The sequence below is a fragment of the Manis javanica genome, chromosome 1 (genome assembly GCF_040802235.1).
Source record: "Manis javanica isolate MJ-LG chromosome 1, MJ_LKY, whole genome shotgun sequence".
NCBI lineage: Eukaryota > Metazoa > Chordata > Mammalia > Pholidota > Manidae > Manis > Manis javanica.
The window spans coordinates 22,414,155-22,431,831 of record NC_133156.1 but is presented as its reverse complement, the minus strand read 5'-3'; the positions used below and the strand labels follow the sequence as shown (position 1 = coordinate 22,431,831).

The 17,677-nt window shown below is 51.3% G+C and overlaps 1 protein-coding gene across 8 annotated transcripts in view; it reads right to left on the bottom strand.

Annotated features, from left to right (window-relative positions):
• ATP7B (ATPase copper transporting beta) overlaps window positions 1-17,677 on the bottom strand; it is a 74,024-nt gene that overhangs the window by 37,743 nt on the left and 18,604 nt on the right. For 2 of the 8 annotated variants that reach the window (XM_073229997.1, XM_073230001.1), the window contains exons 1-2: window positions 12,873-13,859; window positions 3,220-4,447 (exon numbers count right to left, since the gene is read on the bottom strand). In XM_073229997.1, coding sequence (XP_073086098.1) covers window positions 3,220-4,447; window positions 12,873-13,076 — 1,432 coding nt within the window. In that variant the 5' untranslated portion in view covers window positions 13,077-13,859. Of the gene's footprint in view, window positions 1-3,219; window positions 4,448-7,046; window positions 7,812-12,872; window positions 13,860-17,677 lie in introns of those variants that run through there. The other 6 variants (XM_073230005.1, XM_037011711.2, XM_073230003.1 and 3 more) reach the window with 5 other exon arrangements.

The following is a 17,677-nucleotide window of genomic DNA, read 5'->3' as shown; positions in this document are numbered from 1 at the left end:
GGACTGACTCTGCATCTTCAGAATCCCCATCACCACCTGGCCACGTTATTCTAACCTGGGCAGGGGTCTCTGATCTGCTTCTGTTAGAGGGCAGGCAGGCGGGGCTGTTCTGAGCACCACTCTGCTGCCAGCACAGTCCAGGCCCCTGAAGGCCCTCAGCTCTTGCTGGGATGAGGGACGGTGCCCTGAAAGCACCCTGACCCACTTACAAGGGTGAGAGGAACATGCCGTACATGATGGATGCCTTACACTGTATCCATGTATCCATCTGACCAGCCACTCATACCACACAAACGGGCAGCACACAGAGCGGCCTTCTAGCTAAACCAGGTCTGAATGTCGTCGTAGCTGTCAACCAGCTGACTGACGTCCAACGCCCACAGCGCCTGTGTGTTCTTCCACCATCGCCTTCCCTCCCCCTGCCCCATTATCCAGGGGGCTGACGCCTGCAAACCCCTTTCCCAGGCCCCTTGTCAACTGGTCTCTGGGGAAACTTGGCACATGGGAGGTAACAGGTGGGAAATGCCAGGATGGGGCCAAAGGGTGGACAGCCAAGGGCTTCCCGTCTGAGCCCTGGGGACCCCGCTCCTGGCCACACCTCTCCCAGCGCAGCTCCAGCGGTTCCGGGCTCACCCCCTTGGCCCGGCGCTGTTGTCACGGCAGACCCTGGCGCCCGGGTTGGGGGCTTCTGCACTAGCCCCCGATTGGACTGCCTTCCCACCCCTGGCACGGCTGGCCGTTCAGGACCCCGACATCCTGTGACCTGCCCCTCACAGCCCCGGCCTCCTTCCCTTTTGTTCCTCCCCAGGTAAGTACTAGGTGCCCAGAGCTGCTGCGTCCCAGGAGGGGCGAATCACGGGGTTTGAAGACTGTCCTTGGTCAATCCCAGTGACTAAACACAAATAATGCCTTTTTAGCATTTCAGTGGCTATAAAAGATGGTCACCGAAATATACATGGTTCACCCTAAATTAAGACTGTCAGGTAAAACGCAGGACATCCAGCTAAACTGGAATTACTGATAAACAAGTTTTTTAGCAAAAGTATGCCCCAAATATTGCATGGGACATACCTATGCTAAAATATTATTCACTGTTTATCTGAAATTTAAATTCAACTAGGTAGCCTATGTTTTTATTTGCTAAATCTAGTATCCTTAAACACTTCTTGGCCAAAAACTAATTATGATTCTGGCCAATAAAAATCACTGTTCTTTTCTTTCTAGGTTTATTTAGTCAAATCCAATTATTCTGGAATCTGTCGTTCAGGGACCATTTCTTTTTATTGCCGATATCCTGGTTCTCCTGTGGAAAGACTTCAGCCTCACCAACACAGCAGGTGATGACTCCTGCCTCAGAGCCCAGGATTCACTGTCTGCTCCTTACTGATTTTTACTCAGCAACAAAACTCCTTCCTGAAACTTGCTACCAAAGACGAAGAAGCACAGAATGAGGCCAAGACACACCACACGACTTACCTACTTCCTTCAGGTGTGTGTGTGTGTGTGCAGGGAAGTATCACAACGGACTGGACTTTGCAAGGAGACACACCGTATCCGGTGGTCGCCAGAAGAAAGCACGCGGGAAACTTGGTCCGGCCAGCCTGGAGCGCGGCCCGCGGGCTCTGCCCGTGAGCCCTCAGTGCCTGGCCAGCGGCTCCCCTGCAGCACCGAGCTCCAGCCAGAGGCTGATGCAGCTGTCCGCCTCTGACTGTCCTGCAGGGCCTGCACCTTGGGATCTCAACAGCCCCAAAGCCATCCCTCACGATGTCCCCATGACCTCCTTACCTTCAGCCTCTCTCCAACCATCCCCACCTATGATCGTGCCCTCCATCCTGCCCCCTGGGCTCCTCACCAGCCACCCCCACCTCCCCTGGGCGCTGGAGCAGCTCCTGCCCAGGCATCTCAACTCCTCCCGGTTACACTGTGGCTGCCGCAGCCCCCCACTCCCTCCTGGAAACAGCTCCCTTTACGTCTAGGACTCCACCCCTCCCATCCCTGGTCCACGGACCCTGCTCCCGCTCTTCCATACCAGGGCCACCCGGGGGCCCTCCCCACTGCTAAATAAATGTGCATTCCCAGCCCCCCCACCCCCAAACTCAGGACTCATATGCGCAGCTGTCCCAGGATCCATCCCAGCTGGGGCTCGCCCCAGGCCCCCCTTTGCTCCACAGCGCACCCCGCACGTCCCCTCTCACCAAGCCTGGTGGCTCTGGCTTCCAGAGTGTCCTTGAGATCCATCCCCTGCTCACCCTTTTCCACCCAGCCTTCGGGGATCTCAGGGCCTCAACCCACGCTGCACCCTGACTGGATTCTAAAATGCCGTCGCATCTGTGCCTCCTCCAGGCTCCTTGCTTCTACCCACAGTCCAAACTCAGCTCGCCATGCCAGGCCATCCAGGTGGCCCGCGGTCTGTCTGGCCTGCTTGGCAGCCAGTCGGGTCCTCATGCCCAGGCCACCCCATGGCCCCCCACGGCTGCCCAGCACACTGCTGCCTACGCACCTTCCAGAGCCTTTCGCGAGCCCCTGGGTGGCTCCAGTGCCCCGGCCAGGCCGCCCTCCTCACTGCAACTAGAGCTCACAGCCCTGGGTCGTGTGGCCATGCGGGAGGCCCTGAGACGCTGCTGCAGGGGTAGGGCTTCTGTGTAAGGGCGATGAAAGACGCGGCCACTGGCCGGCAGGTCCACGGCGGCAGGAATGGCCACAGCCTGGGGACTGTGTCTAGTGAGGCGAGAGCAGGGCATGTGGGCACCTGCTTCGTGGAGGTGGCAAGGGTATCACCGCTAAACCTCTCCTCTATTCCCACTTTGAACAGAATGGCCTCCAGGTGGTGAGACTAAGGTTCTGCTCTTTTCATTTAGTTTTGTTTAGCAGATAAACCTCAAAGAAACTGGTGGTGGCTCCTTTGAAGAGAGAAGGGCCTCATGTCCCCACAGTATTACTCCTTTTAAACGAGATCACAGAATCAGAGTTTTGTTCAGCAAAGAAGCTAAAAATCTAAGTCACATATTCAGCTGCTACATGAGAGGCAAACAGAAGCGCATGGGAATTCCGTCTCCCTATCCTGACAAACACCACAGGGAAAGCTGATGAATTCTGTCGCCGCGGCCGACGCGTGAGGCAGCGCATGTGGCTCATCTGTCCGACCATGCAGGTGCCATGCCGGAGACACAGAGAGGAGGGGACAACCCCAGGGGCACCTTAAATGTACCAACCACATACCAGAAATGACAGAAGCTTCAAACCCCATGTTGTCCACAGCACCTCGCAGCTCTTCTGGGGTGATCGCAGAGGGGTCATAGAGAACCGTTTCGGTCCCTTCAGACAAGGACACTGATATCCGCTGCACCCCTTCCCTTTGGGCGACGAGGCCCTCGATGGCCTGGACACAGGACGTGCCGGTCATGCCGCCGATGGCAAGGCCCACGGAGCAGCTCACGCCTTGTGCCTGGCTGCCTGGGGTCGGGCCCCAGCGACACGCAGGAGGCGGGTCATCTGCCCCACTCCCGTCGGCTCCGTCAGGAAGAAAGACCTTGAAGTTCCCAGGGGGAAGAGCCTCCACAGCCCTCTGCAGGGCCGCTGGGGAGATCCGGGCGGGGTCATACTGAACTTGGGCCGTTCTGTTCTCCAAGGACACTTGGATATTTTGAACCCCTGGGAGTTGGCCTATATTCTCTTCAATATTCAGGACACAAGACTTACAGTGCATTCCATCTATGCTCAGGTTCAGGGTGACCACACGGCTGCCTCGGTGGCCCAGAGTCTCGGGGTTACTGAGATTCTGGTTGGTGGGGGCCGGGGGTGTCTCTGGGTTGGCGCTTTGCAGCCGCCCAACATCAATGGGCCCCAGGCTCAGGGGAGCCACCTTGGTCTTGATGGCAGCTTCGAAGCCCATGTCATTCACGCGGTCCCTGAGGTCTCGGGGCTGAATGAGACCAGGCTGGTAGGTGACGACCGCCTCCCGGCTGCCGAGCGACACTCTGACCCTGCTGACTCCCTGCAGTCTCCCGAGCTCTCCTTCTATGGAGCTGGCGCAGGACTGGCAGGTCATGCCCTCCACCCGAAGCTTGACCACGGCCTCCGGGGCGGGTGAGGACCTCAAGGGCCAGGAGGCAGCCCTTCCTTCCACGACACTGGCCTTGAAGCCCATGTCCTCAATTTGACGGCACACCTGCGAGAGGCTCACGACCGACGGCACATATTTCACAGTGGCGCTGCCCTGTTCCAGGGAAACCCGGATGCTCACAATGCCTTTCAACCTGGAAATCCGGCCCTCGATGGACTTCACACAGGACTGGCATGTCATGCCCAAAACGCGGGTGGTGCCGATGGCCATCTGGGAAGGGTGCACCCCGGGCAGCCCGTCCTCGTAGCCAGCGTTGTCGAAGGCGAAGCTCTGCTTCATTGCTGGCTCCTGGGCACGAGCAGGTAGAGACAGCTTGGAGAGGTCCTGAAAGGAGAAGTAATGCTTTTTTATCCTTAAAACTAAGTATGTGCTAGCATATCCCAGCTTGCCTGGCTCTGAGAAGATGGAAAACAGTGCCACTGGTGCTGAAACACCTGAGTGAAAGGGACACAGAATGTGGTAAGGACTGGTGACCCGGCAAATGCAGGCTGTCCCAAGGGCTCCTCCCAGCTCCGACTGAGCCCAGACATCAACAGGTGAAGGAAAAACTAAGATACACATGAACATCCACTTTTAAGAGTATCTTAGTAAGCAGAAATTGCCTCCTTTTACTAAGACGTAACCCTCAGTCACCTAGTCTTTTGGAAAAACAAATCCCCAATCATTCACTGCCCAGCTGATTTTGCTTGGTCCCACGTCCATCCACAATTCACCGAACACAGGCCACAATGCGGCTCTCAACCCTGGAGTTCGGATTCTACGCTCCTGCCAAAAGGGTTTCCAGAAGCGTTAGAAGCTGTGTGTTTGCAGCAAACAATACTCAAAGGTCCCCTTTCTAGACAAGCAGGTTTCTAAGGTCAAGCAGTTACGAAAAACAAAGCTCGGCAAACAACACAACTTTATGAACCACTGGCGCACCTGTCGGTCAGGGCAACCTCGTCCCAGCTGCTGAGTGTTCAGGGTGAGTTATGCGCATGGGGTGTGTGTGTGTGTGCTTTTAATTCTATTCCTCAATCAAGACTCTCTCTGGGGTAAAAAACTCTCCTAATGAGCTCATGTTTAGGTTTAAGGGCTCACTGAGCAATCATGGATGTGGTGGAGAGTCAGCCCAGGGTAGAAACCACGTGTCCAAGGAAAACCTTGTGGAAGCTCTAGTGAGGCCTAATTTCCACTAAATTATACACTCCTTGAGCACAAGCATCTGGTACTTCTTCTGCAGGCCCAACCCCAGGTTGGGGAAGAACTTCTACTAGCTTCTGAATCTTTAATGTGAACTATTGGGATGGCAGGCAGTAGGAGCAGAGAGACCACAGACCCAGGAGAAGAGGGGAGTTGCACAGAAGGATCCAAGAATGAATTCCAGTGCTTTGCTACATTGCCAGGCACCCAGGTCACGTGGAATTTAGAGTGAACCAGGGCTGTTAAAAGAAAAGATGCATAAAGGAATATAAACTGCTGATTCAACAAGACGGAGCCAGGCAGGGAAACGAGGCACTCAGAAGTCAGCCTGGCATGAAGACATTGGAAATGGGGTGTGTTGATGAAAACCTTCAAATCCAGACTGACCCTGGGAACCCAGGAACGGCATGCCTGGTAGGAAGTGGCTGTGATCACAAGTCAAAGAGCCCCTCACCACTGCTGAGGTCTCTTACCCACACCTGGGACCCCACCACCCTTCCGAAAGGCACCACTAGCCACTTTTCCTTGAGACTTCTTTCACTTTGAAGGGTGTGTGTCACCTTTAACAACTTACAAGGCAAAAATGTTGTACATGTATGCAACCTCTCCAGAATATATATAACCTCACCCTGCACAATTCGATACACCTGAACTTTCATGGAATTCAGAATACAAAAGGCCTGATTTTTTCCTATGCACACAGACCCAAAAACAGCAAATAGTTAAGGATTCTCAGTGTTATTTTATGAGGATGGAATTTTATATCCTTAATGCTCAAGATAATTCTGTAAGTAGGTGTATTCTTATCACCATTTTACAGCTAAAACAAAACCTCCTGGAGGTCTGTCCAAAGTCACAACTCGATTTAAAAACCTGAACTAGGATTTAAATCAAGCTCAAAAGTCCAGCAGACTCTCTATTTCTTTAAAACAACTCTCAAAGTTTTTACATTGACTTAAAACTTTTTAAGGTTACCTTTCCTTTTTAGCCATCTTAGTTACAGGGAGAAACTACAGTGCAGAAAAGCAAAACAAAGAAAACACAGAGAAACAGCCTTCTCTCACCTACCGCACAACAAAACACCTGCCAATGTCCAGGTAAGTGAGTGGGACCACTGAGCCAGCTGCCTGGGCATGAGCCTGGACTTCGTCCCTTAGTCTCTGTCACTCTGACTGCCTCTGGCACTTCAGAACTACAGCAGACTGCTGGCACTCACTGTCCCTCCATATTCCTGCCCGCAGACACACCTGGGCGAGGAGGCAGGCCAGAAGCAGAGAGGCGAAGTTCCTGGGGTCATGTGCCTCCTCCTGCACGTACCGCACATGAGTAGTCAGTTTTCTGGGTATCAGAGATTCACATGGGAGGGAAGGTCAAGGGCTGCTTGGCTCAGGAAACCCCCAGAGAAAGAATCAGGGTCCCCATGTTAAGCCTGTGTGTGGACATATGCTTAGGTATCAATACATAAAGTCAAGGTTATCTATGGGCACTTGGAAATTCTGATTTGTTTTTTTACTATCTACATATATTTTCTAATTTTTTAAATTTCAGTTAAAAAAAAAGTATTTCTTATACCAGAGAACAATTGTGGTTTTTCAGTTTATCAAAGGCTAGGAAGATGTTTTGTTAAACCATAGTAATATATGCCACAGTAACATTAATCCTCGGGGTAAAGAGGCCAACATGGTACAGGGACGGCACACTGCACGTGGCTTAGTACACTAAAAACATCTTCACGTTTGCTTACGTATGTGTCTTTCCGGCTGTCACGAATCTCCGGAGGGCACGTCTGACAGTTGCGGGTAGAGGTTCCAGCCTGCGTGAGCAGGTCGCAGCCGCAGCTTCCCTGGGTGCCAACTGGGGAACCACAGCGCCCACCCTACAGGTTTGCAGGCAGGCCTGAAAGCTATGGGGACTTAAAAGGCTGGCATCATGGAAGTCTGAAAACAAACGAATGAAGGCAAACACCTCATTTGATCTTCAAAAGCTGCCCAGGGAGGTAGGCACGAAACTTACTATTTTCCCTCACTGATCAGGAAACCTAATCATTAAAACTAGTGTGCATATTCCCCAAAGCCCATCCCAACCCCCCTCACACTGTCCTTTAACACAGTTACTGTCTCACAAAGGTCCCCAAAAGAGCACCCAGGGATAATTATTTCAATCTTATCTACTGAAGAAACAAACCAGCCAAGGCTCAGGTGTTTCTTCAAGCACTGACAGGGTGAGCCCAGCCGGGGCTGTGCCTGAGACACCCGGCCTCTGCCCCAGGGCCTCCCCAGCCTGGGGCCGACCGCACTTTCTGGGGAAGCCCATACCCAAGACCGTGGGTCACCTGCTTCCTACTCTTGAGCGCAGCAAGGAAGCTACTGACCCCTACTGAAAACTGGACACAGCGTGTGTCCCAGGAGAAAAAAGTGAGGAAGGCCAACAAACCTCAACACACGCTTACAATGGGCTGTTTTCTACATCCAGCAAAATCACATGCAGTGACCGCGCTGCGGGGCGGCTCCGGGAGCACTTCACACCGTCATCTCAGGAACCGCGCGCACAGCCGCGCGGCACATGGCTGCACTCTTGACACTGCAGAGAATTTTGTTCTTCTGACTCACGTCCACGGCAGCAATTACGCCATCCAACTTTTATCAGTCAACAGCGCTTCTGTCTGCTTCAGAGGAGTCTCTGATAACACTGCATTTCAAGCCTCTCCCAAACAAAGGCACTTTAAGGAACAGACCTGTCCCTATGAAGCACCTGTCAATCCCTTGGGGCATTTTTTACATTTAGATGAAACAGTCTAAGTCAGAATCACAAGTCATGATTCCCTTATCTCCCAAGATTATGATAAGATCATGATGTAACTGACCTGCTTTAAATATGTGCAATATTATCACAGGTTACAAGAAATGTCACACCAATGACATTAAGTTAATTCAGGCATTTTTATTAACTGGAAGAAGTCAGTGAACTTGGAATTATTTTTGTTTCCTACTATTATTGATAAAACTGCATATGGTTGTTGGATTTGATGAAATAATTCATTTAGTATTTTATCATACAAAAGTTATACTATGACGGCTAATGAACATAATGGTTTCTGTCTAGAATTACAGGTATGACCAGTTATACATGAAACAAATACACTCCTTTGACTTAGGTATAGACCTAATGTTTATAATTTATGCTACTCTATAAATGCATGATAGGAACTTGCTACTTAAAATAATCCTCAGAAAAAGAAATGCCAGTGGTTGATAGACCTTTTAAATACTATTAACAATATACAGTCAACTAATATTTGACAAAGGAGCCAACCGTACTCAATGGAGAAAAGGGAGTCTTTTCGATAAATGGAGCTGGGGAAACTGGATATTCACATGCAAAAGAACAGAAGCCAGACCCCTATCTTACAACACTCATAAAAATTAACTCTCATGTTTAAAGACTTAAGTGTAAGACTGGAAATCATAAAACTCCTAGAAGAAAAAATAGGAAAAAAGCTCTTTTACATGGGACTATGTAATGGTTTTTTGGATATGACACCTAAAACACAAGCAACAAAAACAAAAATAAGCAAGTAAGACTAAAACTAAAAAGCTTCGGCACAGCAAAGGACACCATCAACAAAGTGAAAAAACCTACAGAATGGGAAAAAATGTTTGCAAACCATGTACCTAATATATATACAGAATTCATACAACTCAATAGCAAAAAATAAATAATCCAATTAAAAAATAGGCAGGGAACCTGAATAGACATTTTTCCGAAGAAGACTTATACACGGCCAATAGGTATATGAAAAGATGTTTAACATCACTAGTCTTCAGGAAAATGCAAATCAAAACCACAATGAGAGATAACCTCATGCCTGTTAGAATGGCGACCGTCAAAAAGACCAGAGATAAATGCTGGTGAGGACGTGGAGAAAAGGGCGCCCTGTGCACCCTCAGTGGGGATGGAAACTGGTGCAGCCACTGTGGGAAGCAGGATGGAGGTCCCTCAAAAAATTAGACATATAAATACCTTTTGACTCAGCAATTCCACTTTTGGGTATTATCTGAAGGAAATGAAGACACTATGCCAAAGAGATACATGCACCCTCATGTTCATAGCCGTGCCCAATTTACTTACGAAAGCTGAGACATGGAAACAACCTAAGTGTCCATCTATGGATGAATGAATAAAGAAAATATAGAAGATACACAAGCACACACGCACATATATACAATGGAGTACTACTATTCAGCCATAAAGAAGAAATTCCTGCCATTTGTGGTAACATGGATGAACCCTTGAGGGCATTATGCTAAGTGAAATAAGTCAGACAAATACTGTAGGATCTCACTGTTAATGTGGTATCTAAAACAAAAAGAAAAAACTAAGCTTACAGAAAAAGAGATCAGACTTGTTGCACTAAGGCAGGTGGCAGGGGCAGGGGGAATTGGAGGAAGGTGGTCAAAGGTACAGACCTCCTGTTACAAGATAAATCAGTTCTAGGGGTGTCTTGTGCAACACGATGTTAATGCTGCTGTATCATATGTACTAAGTTACTAAGAGAATGAATTCTAAGAGTTCTCATCACAAGGAAAACGCTTTTTTTCCTTTTTGTATCTATATGAGATTCTGGATATTCACTAAACTAAATTTTAAAGGTGATGATACAGCAGGAAGACCATAGGGATATTAATTCCCAACCGCTGCAGAAAAATAAGAGTATACAGTATGTGCTGTTTGTCTCGAGGGGGAAATCCACAGTTGTATACATTGTTATTGGGATCCAGCAGATACTTATTTTAGGGAAAACTAAATTAAAGAAATACAGGGGTAAGTTCTCTAGAAAAGTACAAGAAATTGTGGTGCTGCTGAAAAGGACGACTCCATGGCAACAAGCAGGGACTTCCCTGAGTGACTAGCTCACCCCGCTTCATCTATTCTTCCCCCTTTATGTCAGCAAAGGGTATAACATACCTGTGCCCACTGAGTCATCCTGACCTCACCCAGGCAAAAATAAAACTTGGCCTGACCGCCCTTCATCCAACACGAAATTCTATGTCTTGATTTCTAAAACGGTAAGTCCACAACTTAGCCCAAGTGAGTCAGCAGCCCTGTGTGTCTACCACAGAAACCGCTCCAGGGTATTTATTTGTTCACTCATTCAATAGCTTCATCGCTGTCAACTGATACGATGTCCAGGATGCTATACAGAGACAGAAAGAGCAGCCAGGGTTGGCCAAAGCATGAGCAGGGTCGCGGGGAAGTAGGCCTGAGCAACTGCTCCTGGGAGGAAAGGGGACTTCTCTACACACTCTGGTGGGCACCAGTCCCCCCACCCCATCCTGTTCCCTCTCCCTCGCACACTGGGGACAGTCTCAGAAGGGGTCCTGAGTGGCAGGCAGCTCCTCCTTTCCGTCCACTGTCCTGGGCCCAAGGGCAGCCTGCAGGCCAAGGAGGCAGCCAGCGGTCCGTGGAGGCCCTGGCCCCGAGAACACCCGGGCCAGGGCACTGGGGCCCCTGCCTTCCACTCTGGCTGGCTTTGTGGGGAGGCCCTCGGCAGACTCTGCGCTTACCAATTACACCTTAAAAAAAGACATTCTTTTCCCCCTCTACCAGTCCAAAACACAGAAGGAGCGTATCGTTCTGAATTGTACAGAAGGTACTCTGCATTGTGTGAGGGAAGTAAAACGCAAGCACACAAATTCACGCGCCACAAATGCAACTGCAGCATGTTTTAGTCTCAGCAGCCGTCTGCAGCCTTGGGAATGACGCACCACCCGAGAGCTGCCTTTCCGCTCACTGTAAGTCGGCAGCTCTCCGATACTGAGATATTCCCCAAACTCTTTTTCACCCAGTATATTAAATCATACTTCCATCGGCAAATCACCTGACCTCTTGCTCTCAGCTCTGTTCAAGGGTGATAACGAGAAAATGAAGGGACGAGAGCAAGGTCACGCCCACACAGCGAGCACCAGGCTCTCTCAAGGACACCCAGACTTCGAGCTGTAACAGACTTTGAGTCATACACTGTAACAGTGAACAAGCACTAAACTGTAACTGACTTTTAGCTTGTTTTTTCTCATCATAAACCAGCCATTACAAATCTCCCCCATTTGAGGCTAATTAAAATTCCTTCTAAAAATACTACTAAGTTTAAAAGTGGAACTGCAATTATATACGCACAAACATCTGTATCATATATATACACGTCATACATAAGTATAGGGTAAATATGTACACATACATGTACACATGTGTGTGTATATATGTCCACAAAATATTAGGTAAAAAAGTAAAGGTGTATAATACTACATACAACCTGATCAAAGCTTTAGACAAAAATAGTTGCAACTCTGCTCAGACACATTAATTGGCAGACACAGTTCCACCAGACATTCAGGGAGCACCAAATGCATCTCTGAGCTGGGAATTCTATTGCAAATCACAATGCTGGCAGAAATAATGCCATTTTGCATTTATTTGGGACTCCACAAGTGCTTTCACAATCCCGAGGCAGGACTTCTCATCCCAGTTTGTGATGAGGAATCTTTAAGCTCAAGGAGTCCCAGACTCACCTGCAGGTCCCAGAGCCCGGGAACAGCAGAGCGCAGAGCCGCCCAGACCCTTCAGACCACACCTCCACAGCCTGCACCCTGACCTCCACCCCACCCCTCCTTTCCCAGGGGCTCCTGGCCAGGGTCAGGTGCCCTCTTAGTCACACAGATTACTACTGACCATTAAAAATCATTAGAATATTTCACATTCAAATACCTTAGACAAGCTGGACTTTGTAAAAGTGGCAATATAAACATTTTATATACTCTCCAGCATTTAAAAAAAAACCCACAACTTAATATCTTGCTGTTAGACACTTCCCTAAAAATATAAAAGTTGACCATGCATGGCATATGTGAACATTCATAAATCTCCAACATACATAAATTATGTGCATAGTACACTTCAAAAATATCTTTTCACAAAATTTTCTTTAGATTTGGTGACTTTTTAAACAATTACTACCATAAGAAATAAAATTAAACCCTCCTTTGTGTCTAACTGGTATTTTTTTCCAACTACGTATGTCAATGAAAACACCCCACCAGTCCCACACAGAAATGCTACCAAACGGCGCCACTGTTACAAAATGTTGCACTGGCCTGCTTTTAAACATGACCTGACCTCAGGTTAACGAACTCTCCTGATCTTTGGGTTAATTTGCTTAGGAAAGCAGGTTTGTTTTGCAGCAACATTTTCAAAATGTTTACTAAGTCAAAATGTGCACATTAACAAAATAAGGCACACATTTTTTAAAAAATAAAAGGAAGGGAAAGTTCCATTTTTGTCTGATCTGGTTTTGGAAAACTTTTGGACCACGGAGGCTTTCAAAACAGCCTGAAAATAAGAAGCAGCAGAACTCAGGTTCACCTACTGTGGACCTACCATCTGGAGAATTCCCCGGGACTCCCAGCTGGGTGCTGCATTTGTGCTCTCAGTCCCCACCCCAGGGCCACCCTGACCCCTCGTCCGGGAGACGGGCGCTCCGTCTGGAGCTCTGCGGCCCTCCTGCAACGGCACCGACCTGGCTGGCACCGACGTGCTGAGCTCCACTCGGAACCTCCCGTGAAGATTCTCCCTCCTCGGGCCCGGTGGGGCCCCTGGCCCGAGGGCTCCTCCTGAAGGACCACCGCCTGTGCCCGGACCGCAGGGTCCCCTGTGGGTCACCCAGAGTCGTGAGCAAGGGCTGCCCGGGGACCCGGGCTGTCTCGGCCCCAGCTCCCTCCATCGCCGCGTCCGGTCACACCTCCGCTCCGGCAAGGGCCCCTCTGCACCCGAGCCCGGGCGGAGAGGCTGCCAGCCCAGCCCAGGCCCGCAGCGGACCAGGCCCTCGGGCAGGCTGTGCGCCGCCGGGTCTGTTTGCTCTCGTTTATCTACACCCTCCAGCCCACTGGCTCCGCTCGGCTCCCTCTGCCTCCGGCACTGGGAAGCTGCCCGCAGCCCAGCCTGGGCCCAGCGCTGCCCGGACCCCTGGCCAGCAGGCCCGGGAGCCCAGCGTGCGGTCACGTCCCCAGGCTGTGTACGGTTTCCTCCTGACAGGTGCACTCCCAGGAACCCAGCCCGGAGGCCCGGGGGGGAGGCCACTTCCTCTTATTACCAAACTTGACTGTTTTCTTGGAATAACTTCAGCCCTTCTTCCATAGCTGCCCCGGGGCGTGTGCAGAGCCCTGGGGGTCAGAAGCGTTTCCCAGGCCACACAGCCTGCGTTGTCAGAGAGGCGTCAGAGTTCCCTGCAGCTCTGTGCCCCCCTGGACCGCCGAGGATGCCCGCTGCACGCCCGGGGGTCCTCGGAGCGCACGACAGCAGAACCCCAAGTCCGGCAGCCTCCTGCTCTGCTCAGCAGGTGGCCTCGCCGCCACGGGAGGACAGCCCGGCCACCCAGTCCTGGCAGCACCGCAGGGGCGGCGGGGTCCACACCACAGACTGCATCAGTCAGCCGGCAGAACGGCCACCCTGTCCCCCGCTACTGCCTCCGGCCGCCCAGGAGTCTGCCCCTTCATGGGGTGCCCACGATGACCCTCCCGCCCCGGTTAGAACCCTGGGCGCCAGCGCTGTGCTGAGGGCAGGCAGCCACCACAGCCCACCACGCTTCCTCCCCCCGAGCCACGGGCTCGTGGGGCCCCCGGAGCCCCATCGTCATTCTGCGCCGTTCTCTCTGGGAGTCCGACCCCTTGTTCGCTCCCACTTTTCAAACATGTGCAGGGCAAGCCAACCCCAAAATATGTCCGGTTGGCTTCTTACCTGACTTACTCAAAAAAGACCCTGCCCCCATTTCCACAAAACACCCTTCAAATCGGTGCCCTGACAGGAGAACCGTGGGTGAGGCCGAGGCCGGGCCCCACCCCACACGGGGCAAGCGGGGAGGGCCTGGGTCTGCGGCTCCGGTGATCCCTGGGGGCCACCTGCTTCCCTGCGCCTTCTGCTTCCCGACTCACGGTCAGGAGCGCTGGGCCTGCTGGCCTCACATCTCCGTTCCTGGACTTCATCTGTGGATTTTTCCACACGCCTGAAGCTTGAGATGCTGAAAACCTTTTGCCATTTTCAGTGGAAATCCTCCCCGGAGTGTCACTTGCCTTCCTGCTGCCTTTTAAAATGAGTCACTACCCGCATCCTGACTTTTCCTTGGTGACAGGGGACCGCTATAAACACCTCTGCGCTGTGGCTGTGTGGTTAGCAAGGACAGCACGCTGGTGCCACACACCCCAGGTGCTTGTGAGCAGCCAATCTTGTTGGCACCACCAACTAGCACACTTCACTGTAAACACTTCTGCTTTCCCAAAAGGATCACTCAGACCCCAGAACACAGCCTGAAAAAGGAGGCGGGGGCCAGGTTATAAGGGGCATGACATTAGACCCTGTCCTGTGGGCAGTGGAGAGTCACCAGGAGCTTTAAGCACAGGACTTCCGTGATCACATTCACGACTGAGGAGAGCGGGCAGGGGAAGGAAGACTCGGCGGAGGGGGTGACGGGCCACCAGGGGCAGAGAGAACATAGCAGAGTGGGGCTGAACAAACGCGGACGCCCCCCAGCCTCAGCAGTCACATGGTCACAGCAGGCGCTGCAGGGGACCAGGTGGCAGTGCCATTTCTGCTCTGGCAGAGATGAGGAGGAACAGGGGAAAGAGGTCTGGGAGTGGAAGGGGTGGACCCTCCTTTGTTCCCACCGAATCTAAGGGACCTGTGATGGGGCCAGCGCAGGAGCCACTCTCCCAGGCTGGAGACTCAAGCCCAAACCCCTCTTTCTGGTGCCTCCCCTCCTCACATCTGACCTTGGGGCGGACGGGGCTGATCTAATCCTCTTTATCCTTTCAATCCTGCCTCTCAGTGGAGGTGTCTCCACTCACCCTGGCCGGGCTCCCTCCCTCACCTGAATTCTTGCACCTCTCAAGTCAACACCCCTGGCCTGGCAGGCAGGGGCCCTCCTCCTAACTGCAGACGCACCTTCTCCCGAGGCTGCTGCATAGGTCTTACCCGCCCAGAGACTTAGCACAGTGATGAACAAATAGCAGATGTTAAATAAATACTGCTGAGTTGAACTACAGACAGATCAGAATGTGCCTTCCACCTGGAATTTCACAGTGGTTTTTTTCCCCCTTATCACGGCACAAGGGCAAACTCCATTAATCTAGAACTACAGGTCTTCAAGTGTCTCCCTGCACTGTTATTTTGCCTGCCAAATGTGCAAATTTTATCAGCTCTTTTCCAAAATAAAATTCATCTTGTGTATCTTCTACCCACCTTCCCAGTTGAATAATAATTAAAAAAAAAAAAACCCCGCTTTGGTGTCCTAAACAATTAAGCTGCAACCTGAGAAGCCGGGGGCCCTGGGGCAGATGGTCAGCTCCTGTTTCCATGAACCTCTGGGACAAAGGACCCTGTTTGCAGGAGGGACACCTGGATCAAACGTTGCAGCACTTAACCAAGATTACCTGTTTCACCCAGCCAGAGACTCACCTCACATGGGGTGTGGCTTCTCAGAAAAACACAGAGCCAGCCCTCCCCAGGCAGGCAGAGGAGCCCCCGTCCTGGGCCAGGACAGGATGACAGAATCTGACACTAAGCCGCACGCTGGGAAGCAGCAGCCCAGAAGGTTCCCATAGAGAACATACGCAATGCAAACAGCCCACCCTGCCCAGTGTGGAAGGTTAACAAGGGTATAGAACTTAGAGCCTGAGAGTCAAATATCTAGGTGCTCTGTGCAGGGGAAGATTGAGAGGCGCTTTCTGCCCTCAGGAGTTTACTGGGATAAAAAAAAAGCATGCAAACGTTAGGCGCTGGGGTGAGAGGGGCTGCTGTAGGCTGGGCGCAGGACTGGCGGGCTCGGAGGTTGGCTTAGCTGCTCCTCACCTCCTGGGAACTGGGAATCTCCATGACTGTAGGGTCTGCCCATTCCCCTGACCTTTCAACCCACCCTCACACCTCTAAGACCACTGAGCCTGCTGTTCTGGAACAACATGAGGGTTGCTCCTGTCTCAGGACCTTTGAACTGGCTGTTCCCAGCTCAGCAATACCCCCACCCCATCCCACAGCCAGGTGGTCACCTCCTCATCTTTTTCCGTTCTCTGCTCAGATGTCACCTTGTCAGTGGCTTCCCCAATTTACCCTGTTTATGTTTCAAAGCTGGAGTTTTACACAATAAAATCTTCTAATTTTAAATTATTGAAAACAGATGCAAAGTTCTGGCCGGTGAAATAGAAGGGAAAGCTGTTTGTCAGGGCTCCTGAAAAGATTCCTGAGTGGGTTTTTCCTTATCCCTTCCTCGTTTCTGCTGTGTGCAACATGAATTAGATGTCTGGAGTCCTAACAGCCACTTTGAGGCCATGAGGTATCAGTACGGAGTTAGTCCCAGCTTGATAAAGCAGAGAGACAGAGAGAGATCTGGACCCCTGATGACCGTGGAGGTGTGACACCAACCTGGGACCTGAACCTCCAGACTTCAGTGGAAGCCGTCTTGTTCCGGTTTTCTGTTACACAGCCAATGTAACAGAATTCCAGCTGATACTGTTGTTGGGCAGTCCGATCTGGGGAGATCTCCCTGGGTGCTTGGTGAGACCTCAAGCAAGGAGAGGGTTCTTGACTCTGAATGAGAAAGAATTCACAAACAGGTCGGAATGAGTGTGGGTAAGGAAGGAATTCATTAGAGAGACAGTAGCAGTAAATGGCAGCAGCCATGCAGGCGGCAGAGGGCAAGGAAGAGCAGAGGGAGGGAAGGGAAGCTCATTGAACTCCTGCTCGGCACAGGGCAGGTCCCCTGCCAACTCCTGAAGCAGGGTCACCTGGCGTCCAGTGCCACTTGCACTGACATGGCGTGGGAACTAAGCCGCTACGGCCCCAGGATTTGGGGGAGTCACAGAGCACTGGATGGAGTGATACTATGTTCTGAGAACTTCCCAAAGGCAAAGAAAGGAGATTTTCGGGCAGGCTGCTCAAGAGCGTGACCGTGCAGCCACAGTCCTGTCCCGGTCCCCCAGGCGACGGGAACTTGCAGGCCCACTCAGAGCGCTCAGCAGCCCTCTACTTCTCTGGGGTAGGACGGAGAGGACGAAGACTTGTGCTTAAGTCTAGAAAACTGAAGGAAACAGCAAAGTGAGAAAGACGCTTCCACCCTCCGGAGGACAGTGAAGGTCAATGAGGTCTTGTCTTTATCATGAACAAGAGTTCAAAGACGATACTCCATCAGCTTATGCAGCAAGGAAGTTAATTAGATAAAATAGTTCACACTCAGGCGGGAGTGCAAGTGACCTGAGTGGAGAGGTCCTCTTAAAGGCTTAGGATTTGGGTTCTTGAGGATTTCAAGAATGGGGTAAAGGGCCAGGGGAGCTCCGGCTG